At 33.7% G+C, this 17,301-nt stretch overlaps 1 protein-coding gene across 1 annotated transcript in view; it reads right to left on the bottom strand.

Moving 5' to 3' along the window:
* LOC110019179 (pumilio homolog 3-like) overlaps window positions 1-16,856 on the bottom strand; it is a 26,373-nt gene extending 9,517 nt beyond the window's left edge. The window contains exons 1-2 of the mRNA XM_020716762.1: window positions 16,749-16,856; window positions 16,463-16,654 (exon numbers count right to left, since the gene is read on the bottom strand). Of these exons, the coding sequence (XP_020572421.1) occupies window positions 16,463-16,654; window positions 16,749-16,856 (300 nt within the window). The remainder of the gene's footprint in view (window positions 1-16,462; window positions 16,655-16,748) is intronic.
* Window positions 16,857-17,301: the final 445 nt, after the last annotated feature.

Raw genomic sequence — 17,301 nt, 5'->3', positions numbered from 1 at the left:
GACCCCCACCCCACCCTAGGCAACCGTCCTTTTGCTGTCCCATAGTCTCACACATTTCCCGTAGCTGTCGCCGTTATTCCCCCTTGGTGTCGACGGCCTGAGCAACAGTTCACAATCATTTTCCTTCTATTCCAACCATCTATGCTTCTTTTCTCTGCAGCCTTGTGACAGTTCCAACCATCAGGACCATCCCCTTCGCAACCATACCACTGTCTCTGCCAGTCCCAGCCTCCTCAGCCATCGTTTCTTTCCTTCTCGTGCGCGACCACCTCCAAAACTTGCACTCTACTAACTCCCCACTTGTTGCTGTTCATGGTTGTTTTCCTTCTATTCCAGCCATCCATGCTTCTTTTCCCAACAACCTTGCGACAATTCCAACTTTCAGGACTGTCCCCTTCGCAACCATATCACTGTCTCTGCCAGTCCCAACTTTCTCAACTACTGCTTCTTTCCTTCCCGTGCGCGACCGCCTCCATAACTTGCACTTTACCCACTTCCCACTTGTTTCCATATTCCAGAACAACAGTTCCACTTTGTTTTCCGTTGCATGCTTTCTGTCCGAAACTTTGGAAACCCTTATTTTGCTGTTTTTTTCTAGCCGACCATCTCGTCCAATACCCCGCCACCTTTTAAACCCTCGCAGATCACCACTACAATCCGAGACCCACTCTTACTTGAGTTGGGAGTGTTGAGTCTATTGTTATTTCCTTTTTCTTATGCATTGGTTGTAATCGTGTATTAGCTTTTAAGTTATAATATTTGTTGTTGTTGTTAGTTATTGTTTGGCTTAACTCCGGTATCATGTGGTATGTAGAATGTCATAAACATTAAAAATATACGATATTATAAAGTTAATGTGATCATATAATTGATAAATATATATTATATATTTATACAATTATAATAATTTCATATTAAAAGTATATTGGATTGAATGTGGTGGATTTAAGAGTGTAAATGAGTCGAGCCGACTCATTAACAAGCTCACAAGCTGAGCTTATCGAGCCACGAGTTCGACCTTGAGCTCGTTCCAACTCGATTTGCCCACCACTAGTCATGTTTATGTATTTTTCTGTGAGTTGTTAATGCATCATCCTCTTCCAGCCACCAATACCGAAGAGCCTTCTTTGGTGATCTTCCGTAAAAATTAAATTTTTAGTTAGAGCTTGCGAGCCGGTTGCTACCACTTTGATTCGAACTCGAGCTCAAGCTCACATGTGCCAAGAGCGGGCTTTGCTTGTCTCGACTCGTTTACATATTAATTAATAAATTGGGTTAATTAATAAATATATATTAATAAAATAAATATTTAATAAAAAATATTTTAAATACTATTGGTATTAACTTATTATATATTACTATTAAATTCATATAAGTTAAATAAGTTCTAGTTAATCAAATATTATTTAAATAACATATCATATATGATAGAAGCTGTCAATAAGCTCATTATCAAGCATTTAATGTGTTACTTATTGAACAATAAATGAGTTGTCTGTGAATATATATAAACGAGCTGGATTGTGTTTATGATTGATTCATTTAACTTTCGAGTTTTTTTTGAAAGAGTTCGAATTTGTTTATTTCTTAATTCGTACAAACTTGATAGAGTATTAATTCAACCGAGTATGAGTTCATCGAGTGCTCACGTTTATTTACAACCCTATTCAAAAGCTTTAGAAGATGCCTTTCATGATCATAAATAAATCGAGAAAAAAGTTGTTCATGCATGTTCTTCAAATAATTGAGTATTTGTTGAAGTATTTAAGCTTATTGGATTAGTTATTCAAACAATCGTGAACGACCTGTTGTTGGGACTTTGGGTAAGTTTTTGGAATGATTGATTCATTGTTGAAGTAGTTGCCATATGTAAGTTTTTGGAATGATTGATTCATTGTTGAAGTAGTTGCCATGAGTAAGTTTTTGGAATGATTGATTCATTGTGGGCGAACTATTGTTGGGACTTTGGGAGAAATACTGCTCATCATATTGAACCCAATTTAGACATAACTTATTTTGAGTCTTAATAACGAGCTTATTTACAAATTTTAAAAATATTATTCATGATCATAAATGAATTGACGAACAAATTACTCAAGCTTGTTAATTTTATAATAAAAAAATTATAACCTTTTAAAGCTTATTCGATTAGTTATACAAATGGCCATGAATGAGCCCTTTTCAATCCACACCATAAGTAAGCTTGTGGAACATTGGTTCATTTTCAACTTTATGTGGGTGAACTTATTGTTGCGAGAAATATTGCTCATCAGGTTGAAACATATTTGGATATGACTTATTAAGTTATATAATTATATATTTTGTACTTTTAAAATATTTTAGGCCTCATTTGATTAGACGTTTTGCCTCCATTTTGTCGTAGAGATTGTTGAGAGAATGCCCTCTGTTTGTTTGGCCGGTAAAGTTTCTGAGATGCGCTTCTACCAGAACGTTATTTTTTTACCGTTTTGGGATCGCGAAGTTCGAGCTTCTTTCTGCTATTTCAGATGTCCGCTCAACCATTTCGGAAATGAAAAAGTCCATAATACTCTCAATTGGTGTCCTTTTCTGGTCATGCAAAAGATTTCTTTGGCAGCGTAATGTCACCTCCCAAAAGAGCTCTTCAGGGTGGTAGGGAGCCCAAGACTTAAATACAAATTTTTGGCCCTGCACCTAGCCGATGTGGGACTTTTTGTCCGTGACATTCTTCTCCACCTAATCATGTGCCGCTCCCGTCAGGGATTGACCACCGAGGGTCCCACTTGACCATGGAGAGTCCACACACATGATAGACAATAATCTGTTCTGATAGTAATTTGTTCTGATACCACTTGTCACCTTCCAAAAGAGCTCTTCGGGGTCGTGGCAACCCAAGACTTAAATACTGTTTTTGGCCCTACACCTATCAAATGTGGGACTTTTGTCCGTGACAGTAAGCTAAAGATGCGTTATCCCGAACCAAATAACGACTAGATTTTTAGCGTCGGCTCCGATGATTTAATTTTTTTTCTTTCGGCATGGGTGGAAGCTTTTCAAGGTCATTTATGCGAGCGATCTCACTTTTTAAAAGCATAACGATAAATTTTCCAATGGAATTAATGCAATATGTATGGGAGTTATGCATTGGGAGTTTTCAATGAAGTCAATGCAAGACATATATAGTAGTTTTAGGATTTTAAGCTTTTCGAGGTTTTTTTTTAAATTTGTTTTAAACTTATTATTATTTTTTTCATTATAATTGAATTTATTAAATTTGATTTAGGTGTTTATTAACTTCTTAGGTTTTCTTATATAGAAGTTGAATATTTCATCATCAACGAGTGTCGCCCAATGAGAGATGCAAATTATCATAATTTATGAGTGTTGAAAATAATGATTATAATTTAAAATTATTTAGGTTGTTATAATATTTTATATTAAAAAAAACTATAACTACTAGTGTTAAAAAACACATGAAGATTTCCAAATTCAAATGGTAATATTGAATTTAGCAACCATTACTTTATATCACTGTTTATTCCAAAGTTACGTTTAAAGGAATTTTTTTGAAAGAAGAAGCTCTACCGAGAAAGCCCTAAATGATTTAGAAGCTAAAAAAATCCAATGAGAATTGAATTAACTAACAAAGTAACATGCTTTATTTGGTTAATTAATATAAACTTTAGGTAAGCTAACTATTTTAGTTTAGTTATTTGATTGTTCTTAAGCTTAATCAATTATTGATTATAAGTTGGGGCCTACTTGTATTAGTCAAACTCAGGATTGACATTCTAATAAGATTAATCCTAACTTTGCATAATTAGGATTGCTATTAAGGACCCGTTTGGGGCAGCTTATTTGGTGCGGTGGCATTTTGAAAGCACATCAGGTCTGTTTTGGTAAACTACGTTTTGACAGCTTATACGTTTTCAAAACGCTAAAAACAACGTTTTCACACCTCACCTATCTAGGTGTGGTGGTAGCTTTCTGACTGCGGTAAAAAAAAAAGTAATAGCCACCGTACATAGCTTTTTCAACAGATTATTTTTAATCATCTTATCAGCAGTTATTCAATAAGCTGCCGCTGCCCCTAACAAACTCTAAGTCAATTAAAATAATGAATTATTAATTAAGATCGTTTAATTCTTATTCTTAGGTAAACCGCTGCCCCAAACAAACTCTAAGTCGATTAAAATAATGAATTAGTAATTAAGATCGTTTAATTCTTATTCTTAGGTAAACAAATTGACACCTCTCCTTCAAATGAGGCATGTGGCGAGAATACGGTGCATTAATTGAATTAACTCTAAAAAATAATTAAGTGGCTAAAAAAATCCCATTAGAATTGAATTAACTTTCAAAATAACATGTTTTATTTGGCTAACTAATTAAAGCTTTATTTAAGCTAATTGCTTTAATTTTACTGTTTTAATTGTTCTTAAGCTTAAATAAAAAGTTTAATCGAGTTTAAATTAGAAATTGGGGCCTAGTTATATATGTCGAACTTGTGATTTATCAATCTAATTTGACTGGTCATACTTTATAGAATTAGGATTGCTATATAGTCGACTAAAATAATGAAGAGTACGGAAGGTTTGTTAAAGAAATTGCCTTCCACTTGACCAGGAATGTGACAAGATTTCAGGACATTAATTCCGTGCATCCTCTCGTTAAACCTTAATTTTCCATCTAGAGCACTTGCATCACCGAACAAGTCTGTCTTTGGATAAATTGAGTCCAAGGCTAATATGGGGTTTAGCTTGATCCCTAAGGTTCTAGTTGCTTAGAAAGATAACTATCATGGCATTGGGTGTGTGAACTAAGTGTACGGAAGGCTATGATTTGGTCCTTCGATATGTTGAGTTGGCCTTCATGCGTATTGAATTGGAAAGAAGATGGTTTAATCTTTGAACTTGTTATGCCATCATATGTGTATGTCTACTAGGTCTTATTCAATAGACATAACTTTACTTTTAGGCCGTTGATCTAGAAGTTTTCACCAGTTTGGTTCTTAGATTTATTGAATTAAAAATAAGGAGAAAGACTGGTATTTACAGTTAATGAACCTTCTTGTATATATGTCAATTCAACTACTAGTGCTGCTTGAATTGATTAGGTAGCTCATCCCCTGGACTTGTGATTTGGGTTGCCATTTTGACGATCAGGTTTATCAAATTGGCATGGATATGGCTCAGTCATTTTAAATATTGAGCCATGATAGATATATGGCAACCTAATTAGGCAACTCGGCCCTAGGCTTGTTTGATAAGAATGTTATTTCACCTTTTTTAGCTTATTGAACTAGTAAAAATGATTCAACCCTTGGTGCTTGTTGAACCGCTATGGTTGTATGTCAACTCTATGGTTGTTTGATACTAGAGAAGCTCTAAGATTCTAGTTGCTTAGAAAGATAACTATCTTGGCATCATTGAACCGCTTTGGTTGTTTGATACTAGAGCTTGCTAAATTTATAAGGAAGTTTGCTCTTTTGGCTTTTTTAAGTTGGAAGATTTTGTCAGTTTGACCCATAAGTTTATTGGAAATGGTATTCAATACTCAAGTCTTTTCTTTTAGGGTCCGTTTGGGGCAGCTTATAAGTGCGGGCGGCGTTTTCAAAAGGTTGCCGTACCATTTGGTTCGCACGTTTCGCCAGCTTATCCGAAACTGCGTTTGAGTTTTTACACTAAACGCAGACAGCAGGTCGTCCCCTGCGGCCGGCCCGCGGGCCGCGTTTCAGGATAAACAACTTATCCTGAAACACACAAGCTGCCCCAAACGGACCCTTAGACTCGTTGAATTAAAATTTGTGTGCTTATTTAATTTCTTGAGTTTTTTGAATCTCTTTGAATTAAAGTTTGTGTGCTTATTTAATTTCTTGAGTTTTTTGAATCATTAAGCTGGCTCAATCCATGGGCCTGTGAGCTGAGAGGTTGGATGGATCACCATTAGGCTTGTTAAAGCCAATGTTATATTTAAGCTGTCCTTAAATAATTGAGAACAGAGGTGGTCTCATTGAAAGACTGGGGGTGAGTCTCAAGGGCTGATCAAGGTGTAAACCACAAGGTAAAATAAAAATTTTTATGAATTAAAGTATATTCATATGTTTGTCCTACACCAAAAATGAATTTAAAAAAAATAAAATAAAAAACGTAAACCTTAAAAGAAAAAAATCTATTAAAATAATAAGAAAATAAAATTTATTAAAAATATGATAAACTGCAGTTAAAGTAAAAATAAGATAAAATATAAACGAAAACAATAAAAACAAAAATTGAAAAAATGAAAATACAATTTGTTAAAAAAAAATAAAAAAATAGCCTAAAAATTGAAAAAGTTCAAATAAAATGAAAAAAAGTAAAAAAATAAAAAAAAGTATTGAAAAATATAAGTATATAGGAAATTAAATTGACTGTCTTCAACTGTTCTAAGCTGAAATCTTAAAAACTTAATTTCTCTTATACATAACTTATAAAATTATATGAAATAAATATCAATTGGAAGTGTTTACCGCATCCACTTCGAGTTAATGTTAAGGCTTATGCCTGTAATGTAAAAGGTGAAAACCTTGCTTGGTCTAGAAAATTGTAATACCTAATGCACATTGGTCAACTCATGATGAGACGTGCTTCAAGTTGAGCACTTGGAATGCCTATTTAAATTATGATGATTAACATTGTCCTTAGGTTAAAGAGCTAGAGGAATCACTGCCATAATAAATAGATTTATTTACTTGTAAGCATGTGTTGCCAAGTCATTTTTGGGATTTTTAACTACCAGGCCCAACTAAATTGCCTTGGAGAAGATTTATATTAAATACACTTTGTCTAGCAGAGGAATTTCATGGAAATCAATTATTATCTTTTAGGTTTATGAGTTGATAATTATTCAACTAGTTTGGCTCTTTGAGCATGCTAAACTCATTAATTTTCTGAAATTTTTGGCGTGCCACGAAATTTTCAAAAATTGAATTAAATATACGAGCTTATTGTGTCAATGATAGTAGATCAACCTTTGGACTTGTGAGCTTATCGATTGTTTTAGTCAACTACACAATTTTTTGGGGGTTGTAGTTTTTTCTTCGGGGCATGCGTCTCAAGATTTCCATATTAATAAACTAATAGCTTTCATTTCATATACTTTTTCAATGTTTTAGGGCTATTTTCTCTATGGCTTTAGTTTGTAAACACTACAATAATGCAAAATAATATGTTGGTCCACGGGGACTAACTCACCTTAAATCATCTAGAGTAAACCATATGATCATGGTATTTGGTCATCCTTGCCTTGCAACTTTCTGAATTTTTGTTGGGCTTGAATTTGAAATTCTGTTAAGGCTTCAAGTCCTTGCGTAGTAGGTGAATATTTTCTTCTTTTGTAAGTCCATATTTGATGACGATATGTGATTAAGTCACTCAATTTTGAGAGGATTTATCGTCCATGTTTCAAACACACGTGAGTATAAAGTGGCATGGATGGCAGTATGGTGTTAAGATAGATCAACTTTGAAAGGGACTATCATCTATGTTCTAAACTTATTTAAGCATGGAATTTCATAGATTATAGTTTTATTTGGCCTGATATGCCCATAGAGCTTTAATTTGTAACACCATTCTCTCTTTGTTAGACAGGATTTTATTGCACAAATTGGACAAGGATTTATCAGTGCTTTGACCAAATCATTGGCTCTTTGGTTATATATTGAGGACCAATGTCAGTATATTTTATGCAATTGGATAAGTTGATAAATTTTTTGGATGTTTAAAGATCTTATCATTGTTGAATATATTTGGGCATGGTACTCTAAGTTGATAGACAATGTTGTATCGAAGAACAATGATATAGCTGCTCCAACTTTCAAAATGCTAGTGAATCAGTATAGTAAATGGATGATTCAACTTCTGGTGGTAGATATCCTCATGAATTTGACATAATAAGCACTTTTTTTATGGTTGATGCATTTCTTTACTATGTTTGGATAGTTTTTATTTTATTATATATAGATATATATATACATTAAATATTGAGGTTTTACGAGAAGGAAATAATAATTATTCCACTTTAATTCTCTAAGACTCGATTACAAGATAAATAGTAGGGGAAGGCTACAATATTTGGAATGCTACAAAATCCCCATAATAGAAAAAGAAATTGAAATTACCAATAATAGATAATTCTAAAAGTAGAAACTACTAAAGATAGAAAATAAAAAAAAGTACCGAAGGCATAAACTTTTGATACCCCCCTCAAGTTTGGGCATATATATCTATCACACACAACTTGTTTACAACAAACTTAAATCTAGGTTTGGAAATAGCTCTACAATCAATGTTTTCTTTTATGAAGTGTTTATCATTCTCCAAATGTTTTGTGCGATCATGTTGGGTTTGATTTTTTTGCAATTCTTATCGATGCTTTATTGTCATAGTACAACATCATTGGCATGCTTATCGGGATCCACAATTCCGAAGAAATTCTCTTCAGCCATAATGTTTCACATACTCCATTAGCCATAGCTTGATATTCTACCTCGACATTACTCCTTGACACCACATTTTGTTTCGTACTTTGCCATATAACCAAAATTTTCTAGGCATAAGTATATTATCTGGATGTTGATCTCTTGTCAATAATTGAGCCATCCCAATCTGCATCAGCGTATGCCTTTATGCTTTGTTGTGTGGCCTTTTGAACGTGTTAACCTTTGCTTAGTGCACTTGTTAGGTATTCGAGAATTGTGTTTACTGCTTCAAGATGTTTCTCATTGGGAAAATACATAAATTGGCTTACCAATCTCACAACAAAAGCAATATCTGGTTGTGCATGTGATAAGTATATTAACTTTCCCACCAGCTTTTGACATTGAATTGTATTCACTGGGTCATCTTCCTTCCTATCTCCCAATTTCTAATTGAGATCAATTGAAGTATTTGTAGACATACAATCACTCATCTCAGTTTCCCTTCAAAAGATCGAATATATACTTTCGTTGGGAAACAATATTCCTTTTCTTCGAGTTAGCTACTTCATGCCAAGGAAATGCCTCAAGCATCCCAAGTCCTTGGTCTAAAAAACTAATGATAGGGACGCCTTCAATTGGTTCATTTCGTATACCTCATCTATGATGAGAATTATATCATCCAAATACACAATTAACATGACTATGTTCTCATCATTTAAATTTCTCAAATCACGCCCTCAGTGACTGCTTCAACCCATGTAAGGATTTTCTTAGTTTACACACATTTGTGTCAAAATTATCACTAAATATTTGAGTTGCATTAATGTCCATTTTTTTCTTTAGGGTCTCATTGAGAAATGTATTTTTTATATCAAATAGTTGTAGAAACCAATCAAGATTAGTTGCAAGTGATAGAATAACTCTGATTAAGTTTAGTTTTGCAACTGAGACAAATGTCTCTAAATAATCAATGTCATATGTATGAGTGAATATTTTAGCATTCAACCCCCTTGTATTTTTCTAGGGAGCCGTGAGAATAATACTTGATTATAAAGACCCATTTGCATCCGACAATTCTTCTCTCTAGGTAGAGCAACCAATTCCCACTTTTGACTTTTTTTCTAGAACTTTAATTTCCTCGAAGGCAATCTCCTTCCAATTACAAACTTTTAAGCGTTCTGCATAGTATTAAAAATTTCCTTACAAGACAAATATGAGGTAAAAGCCCGCAAATGGGTGAGAGATTACATAATAAGACAATAAATGTTGGTTGCAAGATCTCACCCCCTTACAAGTAGCAATGAAAAGTCTGTAATCATTAGATTAAGGATTATAACTAAATTTAGGTTCAAGAATAGTACACTTAGAACTCGAACATGAATTGGGCTAATCATGGGTAAAAACTCAACGAGGACATTACCTGGAGGGTTCATACATTTTGGGCAATGCAAAAGATTTGTATACTTTTTCTTTTAGTTGTCATTTATCGTGAGCAGACAATTTCAAATTATACCAATGTCATATTTATTTTTTCTATTTTCTCTGTCTGTTGTTATAAGATTATGAATATTATGAGATGACACTGTAGGAAGACTTGAATTTTCTTCAATATCTAAAAAACCGACCCACTTTCTTATGATATAATATAGCTTAGATTTTCTTTTTGATCAATTAAGGTTGGGGAGATTATTTTGTTAGTTTTCAGTTTGAAAAAAATCCTTATAAACAGTAGTTGAATATTTAAATAGTTAAGGTTGAGAAATTTTGTTAGTTTTCAGTTCAATTGTCTTCACTATCTCAAAAATCCGACTCACTTTCTCCTGATATAATATATTTTGGATTTTTCGTGTTAAAAAGTTAAGATTAGGGAGATTATTTTGTTAGTTTTCAGTTTGAAAAAAATCCTTATAAATAGTAGCTAAAATTTTGTTTTGTCATTTATTGAAGATGAGGTGTAAGGGGTTGTAATTCAAAAAATATCACATCCATTGCATCATCATTTTTTAAAAATAGGATCTAAATATTTATGCTCTTTTTGGGTAGGAGCATAGCCAACGACATGTTTTTTGGCTTGGGATTCATGTTTTTTGCGTGGCCTAAATTTAAAATGGCAAATGATATCTAAGATTGATGGCTTACGATCCTGATTTTTAGAATGCTTGTGTTTTAGAATTATGACAACAGTATTGGAGTTGACCTAATTAGGGTTGTCAAAACAGCTCGTTGTTCGCGAACAGCTCGTGTTCGGCTCTTTCTCTAAGTTAACGAGTTGAACATGAACAACACCAACAAATATTTGTTCGTTCGCGTTCGACTCGTTCTTTGATGAGTAGTATTTTTAAAAAAATTAATTGACTACAAGGCTGCAAAGATTTATAATCAATTAAAAGTATTAATTAAGAACATATAATAAAAAATATTAAATTAGATTCAAATGATGTTTTAAATCTTGCTCCAATTCTTAATTTCTTATGGCTATGTGATTAGGGTTGTCAAAACGACTCTTTGTTCGTGAACGGCTTGTGCTCGGCTCGCTAATCAAACGAGCCGAACACGAACACACTGTTTGAGCTCGAAATACAAACGAGCCGAACACGAGCTGGAGGGCCCAGCGCCGGGGTCTTATTATCTCACCCTATAGGCAAAATTCCCTTTTGTTGGCTTCTGAACTTCGTTTTAGGAAGGTACCTCATGTTTGTGGGCGCCAAACAGCTAATGGGACTATTTAGTTAGATCGATTAATAACTGTAATGGTGGCGCCCACACCCTCGAATTGTACACTTGATCAAGTAGGTCGATACCATATATATTTTTATTAATGTTTAGTTTTGCCTTGAAAAGAGTTATTTTGATGATTTTTCTTACTTGGGGAGGTATTATGGTTGCTTACTTGCTCAGGTTAAATGTGGGTCCATTTGATTTTTTGGTGTTGATTTGAGACTATTTTGAAGTCTATCATGCATTGATATAGTTTTCAACGAGTCAATAGACTTTTTATTTGCGCAGTCACACTTCTCAGTGATGCATTACAATCAAGCCGAGTTGTTAGGAGGTTAAACATCTCGGCCTTTGGTATTCCTACATGGGTACATTGTTTTCTTTTGATCATTATATGAGTATTTACTTTAATCATTGATTAACCTATTGATTTATGATATTATTATGGAAATTTATTCTATGGATTAAGTTTGCATTAACTTATTGCAAGCGAGTCAAAGATTGTAAAGTGTTATTACAAAAGATCAACATAAGGAGGTGGAAAACTTGTGTTGGGTCAAAGATTGATGTCCCAGGATGTAATTGAAATGTCATTTGACCAAAAATGAATGCTATAGGGCTTTCAATTTAGCTAAGACAAAAGATTCGCTGAAGTGTTACATTGCTTTCCATTTTCATTCAACCAAACATCAATATTTTGAGAACCCCTGCATTTGCTTTACTTTATATCACAAATACAATGAACCAAACAACCCCTAAGTAATAGTCTATTTAGCCTATGAAATAATACATCATTTTGAGGGATTGAGCCGGTAGTCATTGAGTATTTGTTTGGCTTGTATATCTTTTTAAATGGTTTTAAAACAAGTTAATGCCTATGCAAATAGCTTAAAAGGTCAAAAATTAATTGGGTCTAATTCGATATTATATCTTTTGAAAATTAATTTACCCGTTATTCCAATTGTAGTACTTGTGCTGTTCTACAACATTAGCTGCATGTGACATATAGTTCCTTTGCAAGTTACTTTGCATGAAGTCATTACGAGGGCGGTTGCATCTCTGTTATACTTCACTTTTTCTCTCATTGCCTTATCATCCTTGGTGTTCGAAACTCAAGTAAATGAGGCTTGATCATAGTTCAATATCTTCCTCATTACTATGGTCACAAGCCATTACACTAGAGAAAGCTACGAGACACTTCTTTTTGTGATTCTTTGACATGTCTATTGGCCTCCTTTTCCAAATGACTCCAAACAACCCACAAACTCTTGAATTCATGTGTATCTGCAACCATATCCAATAGAAATCCCCTCTTGTCACCGTATTCCTCATGACTGATGACTCCCATGCTTGGTGACCTCGCATTTGACTCCCCAATCAACCGTCTTCCAAACTCTCGTCCTCTTACAGGCACATTGGCTTCTTACAACTTTCCTCTGCTTGAGATTTCTCTCGTGTTTCCAAGCTTATCTTTGATGCCACTTTGCTTGATTTAGCATCACACCATCATGAAATGCCTTAGTTTCACTTAGTTCACATGCATAGATTTCAAGTTCCCATTGCCCCCGCTATCTCCACAGATGACTGATCTGCGGCCTCTGTGACGTTGAATTCCTCTCAAGAAGATGTATATTTTAATAAAAATAGAAACTTATAATTATTATTTTCAGATGGCCTAAATTTAATTTTAGAAAATTCTTAGAATTATTGTGATTAATATATGACTCCGATTCACCGGCCATTTATGATCAACTGCTCTTAGAGAAACAAACATTTGAATACCAAGTTATAACACACCATTACTATTTCTTAGCTGCCTAAATTTGATTCATATGCTTACCCAAAGAGATTTCAATCCAATTGCTAATAATAATTTGTCCCATCACCTCTTTCCCATCAACTCTTTTCAATTTATAGAGTTGAGAGGTTTGAATGGGCACCCTCCCTTTGCTGATTAAACTTCATCGTAGATATTCATCAAACTTGCTACCTGCTTGGCTCACTCGCCCTGGTGGACTCATCATGTCGGCTTATGGATGGTATCTAGTCAGATGCCTGTTCAAAGGAGTTATCAATTTGGACTATTTGATGTTGTATTTTGATTTGTTAGAGTTTTATAAAAAGGGATTTAATACTTCTCTGAATTTTTGACCATTGAGTGCACGACAATGTGCCATTAACATAGAATCATGTAAAAATTTACACAAGATAGAAATTGAGCAGGATAATTGTATTCTTCTTTCACTTTTTCTAACATCGAAAGATAAATATAAATAAATGAAATAAAATTATTATTTTCTTATTATAATAAACTTTCTCTTAATTATATTCTTCATTATTTATGTTGTATAGTAGATTAATTTTCAATTACATTCTCTAAAACAAGGAACTACATAACATTAATAAAGAAATAAATAATCTTGCTAATTAATCCGTTTGAAGAATTTGGTCATCTTTTTTAAATTTCAACACCAGCAACTTGGGACTCAATTTTTCAGAACTTATTTGGTGAAGGGGTATGTGGGAATGCTTGCTATGTGATGGTGAGTTGGAGTATAATGAAAAGATATGATCCCACTATTTTTCTTTTGTTTGATGAAGTGTTGATCTATTTCAATTTGTTTGTTGCAATCATGCTGCATAAGATTTTTAGAAATACTTAAATGTAATTCAATATTATTTTTAGAGTGAGATATAAATGAGTTTGCTAAGAATTGTTCAACAATGACCTTATTAAGTGGATCAGTATCATCTTTGGGTTCGAGCATAATTTTCAAATCCATGGGGGTATTTGTTGGTCTACACCACGGTACTCTTGTTTTTATAAATAGGTCTTGCAAATATTACTTTTTGATATTAAGACACCCTACTGAGATTAGCAACCACTTTTCTCCAAGACTTTAATCTTCAATTTGTGGCTCTAAGTCTCTTTAGTTTACTCATTTCTTCCGCAAAAACTCCTCCGAGAATGATGTCATGAACATATCCAATTAGAACAATGGATTTCCCTTTAGTTGATAATTTGACAAAATATTATATGATAAACTTGGCATTGTATATCTGTGAAATTTGACTATATTGGTGTGTTTTTTAATCCAAACAAAGGGGGTTTGCTTCTAGTCGTGTTAGAATCTTTAAGTTTCCATACTTTGTTTATTTTGACAATTTTTTGAAGGTTAGGAGGATTCTTCTTTTACAATTTTTCTTCTCTATCACTATTAAGTCATTCTTGAAATTTTACCTAGAAAACTAGCTGATCCAAGTTACTTGCGAGATATAAGAGTACTTGTATTATGAGAGCAAAAGTCATTGTATTCAATTTTATAGGATTGTGTAAATTAAATCACCACATGTCATGTGTTAAACTCTTTTTGCTTCCATCAGCAGTGGGTTTGATGATAAAAATTCATTTGCACTGTACTGATTCCTTTCTTGGTAGCAGCTCAGTAATCTATCATGTTTGTTATTTCAAGTATTTAAATCTAATCTCATGTAGCAATTTTTCACTTACAAATTTTTTATTTCATCGAGAATTGACATTGATTAATATTGCTAAAAAATATAACTAAATTTGGAGGTCACTCGTAAGATACAAAGTTATAGATAGGGTGATTGGTGCAATACTTTACACATTTTCTCAGAACAAATTTTCTATTATGAACATAATAACTCAATTCAAGTGTTTGAAGCAGATGATAGAGCTTTCTCAAATTTTACTTGTTTCTCCATTTCTTGTTTTCTTTCTTTGGAATGAACAATTATCTTACAATTTTTAATGCGTACAAATAGGCTTGGAGATAAATTGCTCGAATAAGGAAGAATTAGACCCTAAGGTCCAATTATAAGCCAACAAGTCATAGGATTAGGCACAATAGACATGGAGGTCTCCAATGTAGTTGTTTTTTAGACTTTTCTCCTAAATGTTAATTTTTTTTTTTTTTTTAAAATCCCTAAATTCTAACTTTAGGATAATATGATTGGTTTTAAAGAGGATAATCTTAGTGAACTTATAAAATAACTAAAAATGATCCACAAAGTTATAAAAATGATCTCTGTTAGGTGTTCACACATTATTTTTGGTTAGGAGATATCCTTTGAATATTCCCCCTTGATTAAGTTTACTTATATTTTATGGTGGAACATGGCCATATTCACATTGCGTAAACACTTTTATGGTAATCGTGGAGATAATTATACTGTTTGAGAAAGAGCATTGGAGTAGTTGGCTTGGAATTTGAAAGTTCAGAATGATAAAATACATTGTATTCATGGGAAATGTTGTGGTTGATGTAATTTTGTTTCAAATTTGTTTTGTAACATATGTAATGTACATTAGTGATTTGATTTCTTCAAGATAAAGTCTATATTTTGTTATCCCATTTTATTGTCGTGTGAGCATTTATGCACTATTTGTTGACTTATATAGACAATCACTTAGGATTTAAGTGATATATTTTTTTGCACTATTAGACAGCATATGAGCATTCATGCACTATTTGTTGACTTATATAGACAATCACCTAGGATTTAAGTGATATATTTTTTTGCACTATTAGACACCCACACTTTATTAGAAATTGAGTTTGAATCATAATATTGAAAATTTTAAGTATTTGATATTCCTTAGAGTTTGAATCATAGTATTGAGAATTTTAAATATTTGATATTCCTTAGAGTTTTCTTTCGTAAGGAATATTCATATGGCTATAAAGTGATTATATATGAAAATAATTAATTTTTTTCTTAAATTTTAGTTTTGGATTGCTCCTAGTTATCAAAGTAAATAGAAGAAAAAATATTTAATGTTTTATATTATAGATTGGGATAAGAATTTTAAATATTTTGAGAATTGACGAGCTTCATATTAGATTAATTTTAACTTATCTTCCAAAATAATAGATAAAATTGATTTTTCAAGAAATTCAAAGTTTGAATGATACTAAAGTTAACCCAAACCACGATGAAAATACAAATAATTTTATTGAAATTCAAATAAGATACAACGACGACTCCTCGACATAAATAACTCAAACATGCAAGCAAAAAGGACAATGGGAACGTTCTGAAAAATAAGTAACACAAAAGACATAAACAACTCACTCTATGGGAGAGCTACAGTTCTGGCAAAACTGGAAGGGTGCGGCGGTAGTGCTGAAACATGACTAGCAGGAGGCGGTGGTGCTGGTAATGGTGGACATCGACAAGAAGAGGGCTAGAGGTCTGGTCGGCAACAAGAAGGACTGGGAGGCCTTTGTGGTGGCTGCAAGAGGACTAGAGGGGCTTCAGTGGTCGTGGATAACAACATACATGCGGTGGTGTGTAGGACAACAGCAGTAACAGGTGTACAGAGGCTGGATGGTAGCTGGATGAGGTGAGGGTGGACTGGACAATCGCAGGAAAAGGTGCCAGTGGGTTGGGCAGCAGCAGGATCGAGAGACCGAAAGCCTGGACGACGACGGGAAGATGGCTGGAAAGTGGCTTGCAGCTACTAGAAGGGGGCTGGAAACAACAACATAGAAGATGGTTTACGGCTACTGGGAGCCGTTCCGGAAAGAGATGCTTAAGGTTTATTTTCTCGTAGGGGTCAAACTACAGCCGGTGCACCAGCCAATCCCTTGTCACTACCTCGGATGAGTTGCATCTGGAGCACTTTGCCATCATCGGGTACATCTCCTGGAGGGGAAGAACGCCTCAAATTCATTAACTAAAATAATAATCATAAAAAACCTCCACACCTTTGGCAAATCCAACATAATATAAAATTCTTAGCACAGAAAAGTACGAAGGAATTTGAAATTGGGTTAGAAGTTGAAGGTTGTAGAAAAAGGTAAACAATGAATAGGGAAGAATTGAAATTGAAAAAAAAATAGAAATAGGAATGGGGATAGAAAAGGCAAACAGTAGAATAGAAAGTAATTGGAATTGGATAGATATAGGAAAGGAGAGTGGGAGAGAAGGGCGCTATATTGTGGCAACTACAGTATCACGTCCACAACATTGTAGCATTGTAGCAACTACAATACCGCGTCCGCAACATTGTAGCAGTTAGAGTACCTCGACCAATTAGCTCTCGTGTCAATCTCCCGGTGTTGGGGGAGCTTCGATCTCATTTGTCAAAGCTTTTAGGGCAAAAAAAATTATGTGGA

The sequence above is a fragment of the Phalaenopsis equestris genome, unplaced genomic scaffold (genome assembly GCF_001263595.1).
Source record: "Phalaenopsis equestris unplaced genomic scaffold, ASM126359v1 Scaffold000002, whole genome shotgun sequence".
NCBI classification, from domain to species: domain Eukaryota; kingdom Viridiplantae; phylum Streptophyta; class Magnoliopsida; order Asparagales; family Orchidaceae; genus Phalaenopsis; species Phalaenopsis equestris.
The sequence above is the reverse complement of the archived record's forward strand: the minus strand, read 5'-3'. Positions and strand labels throughout refer to the sequence as shown.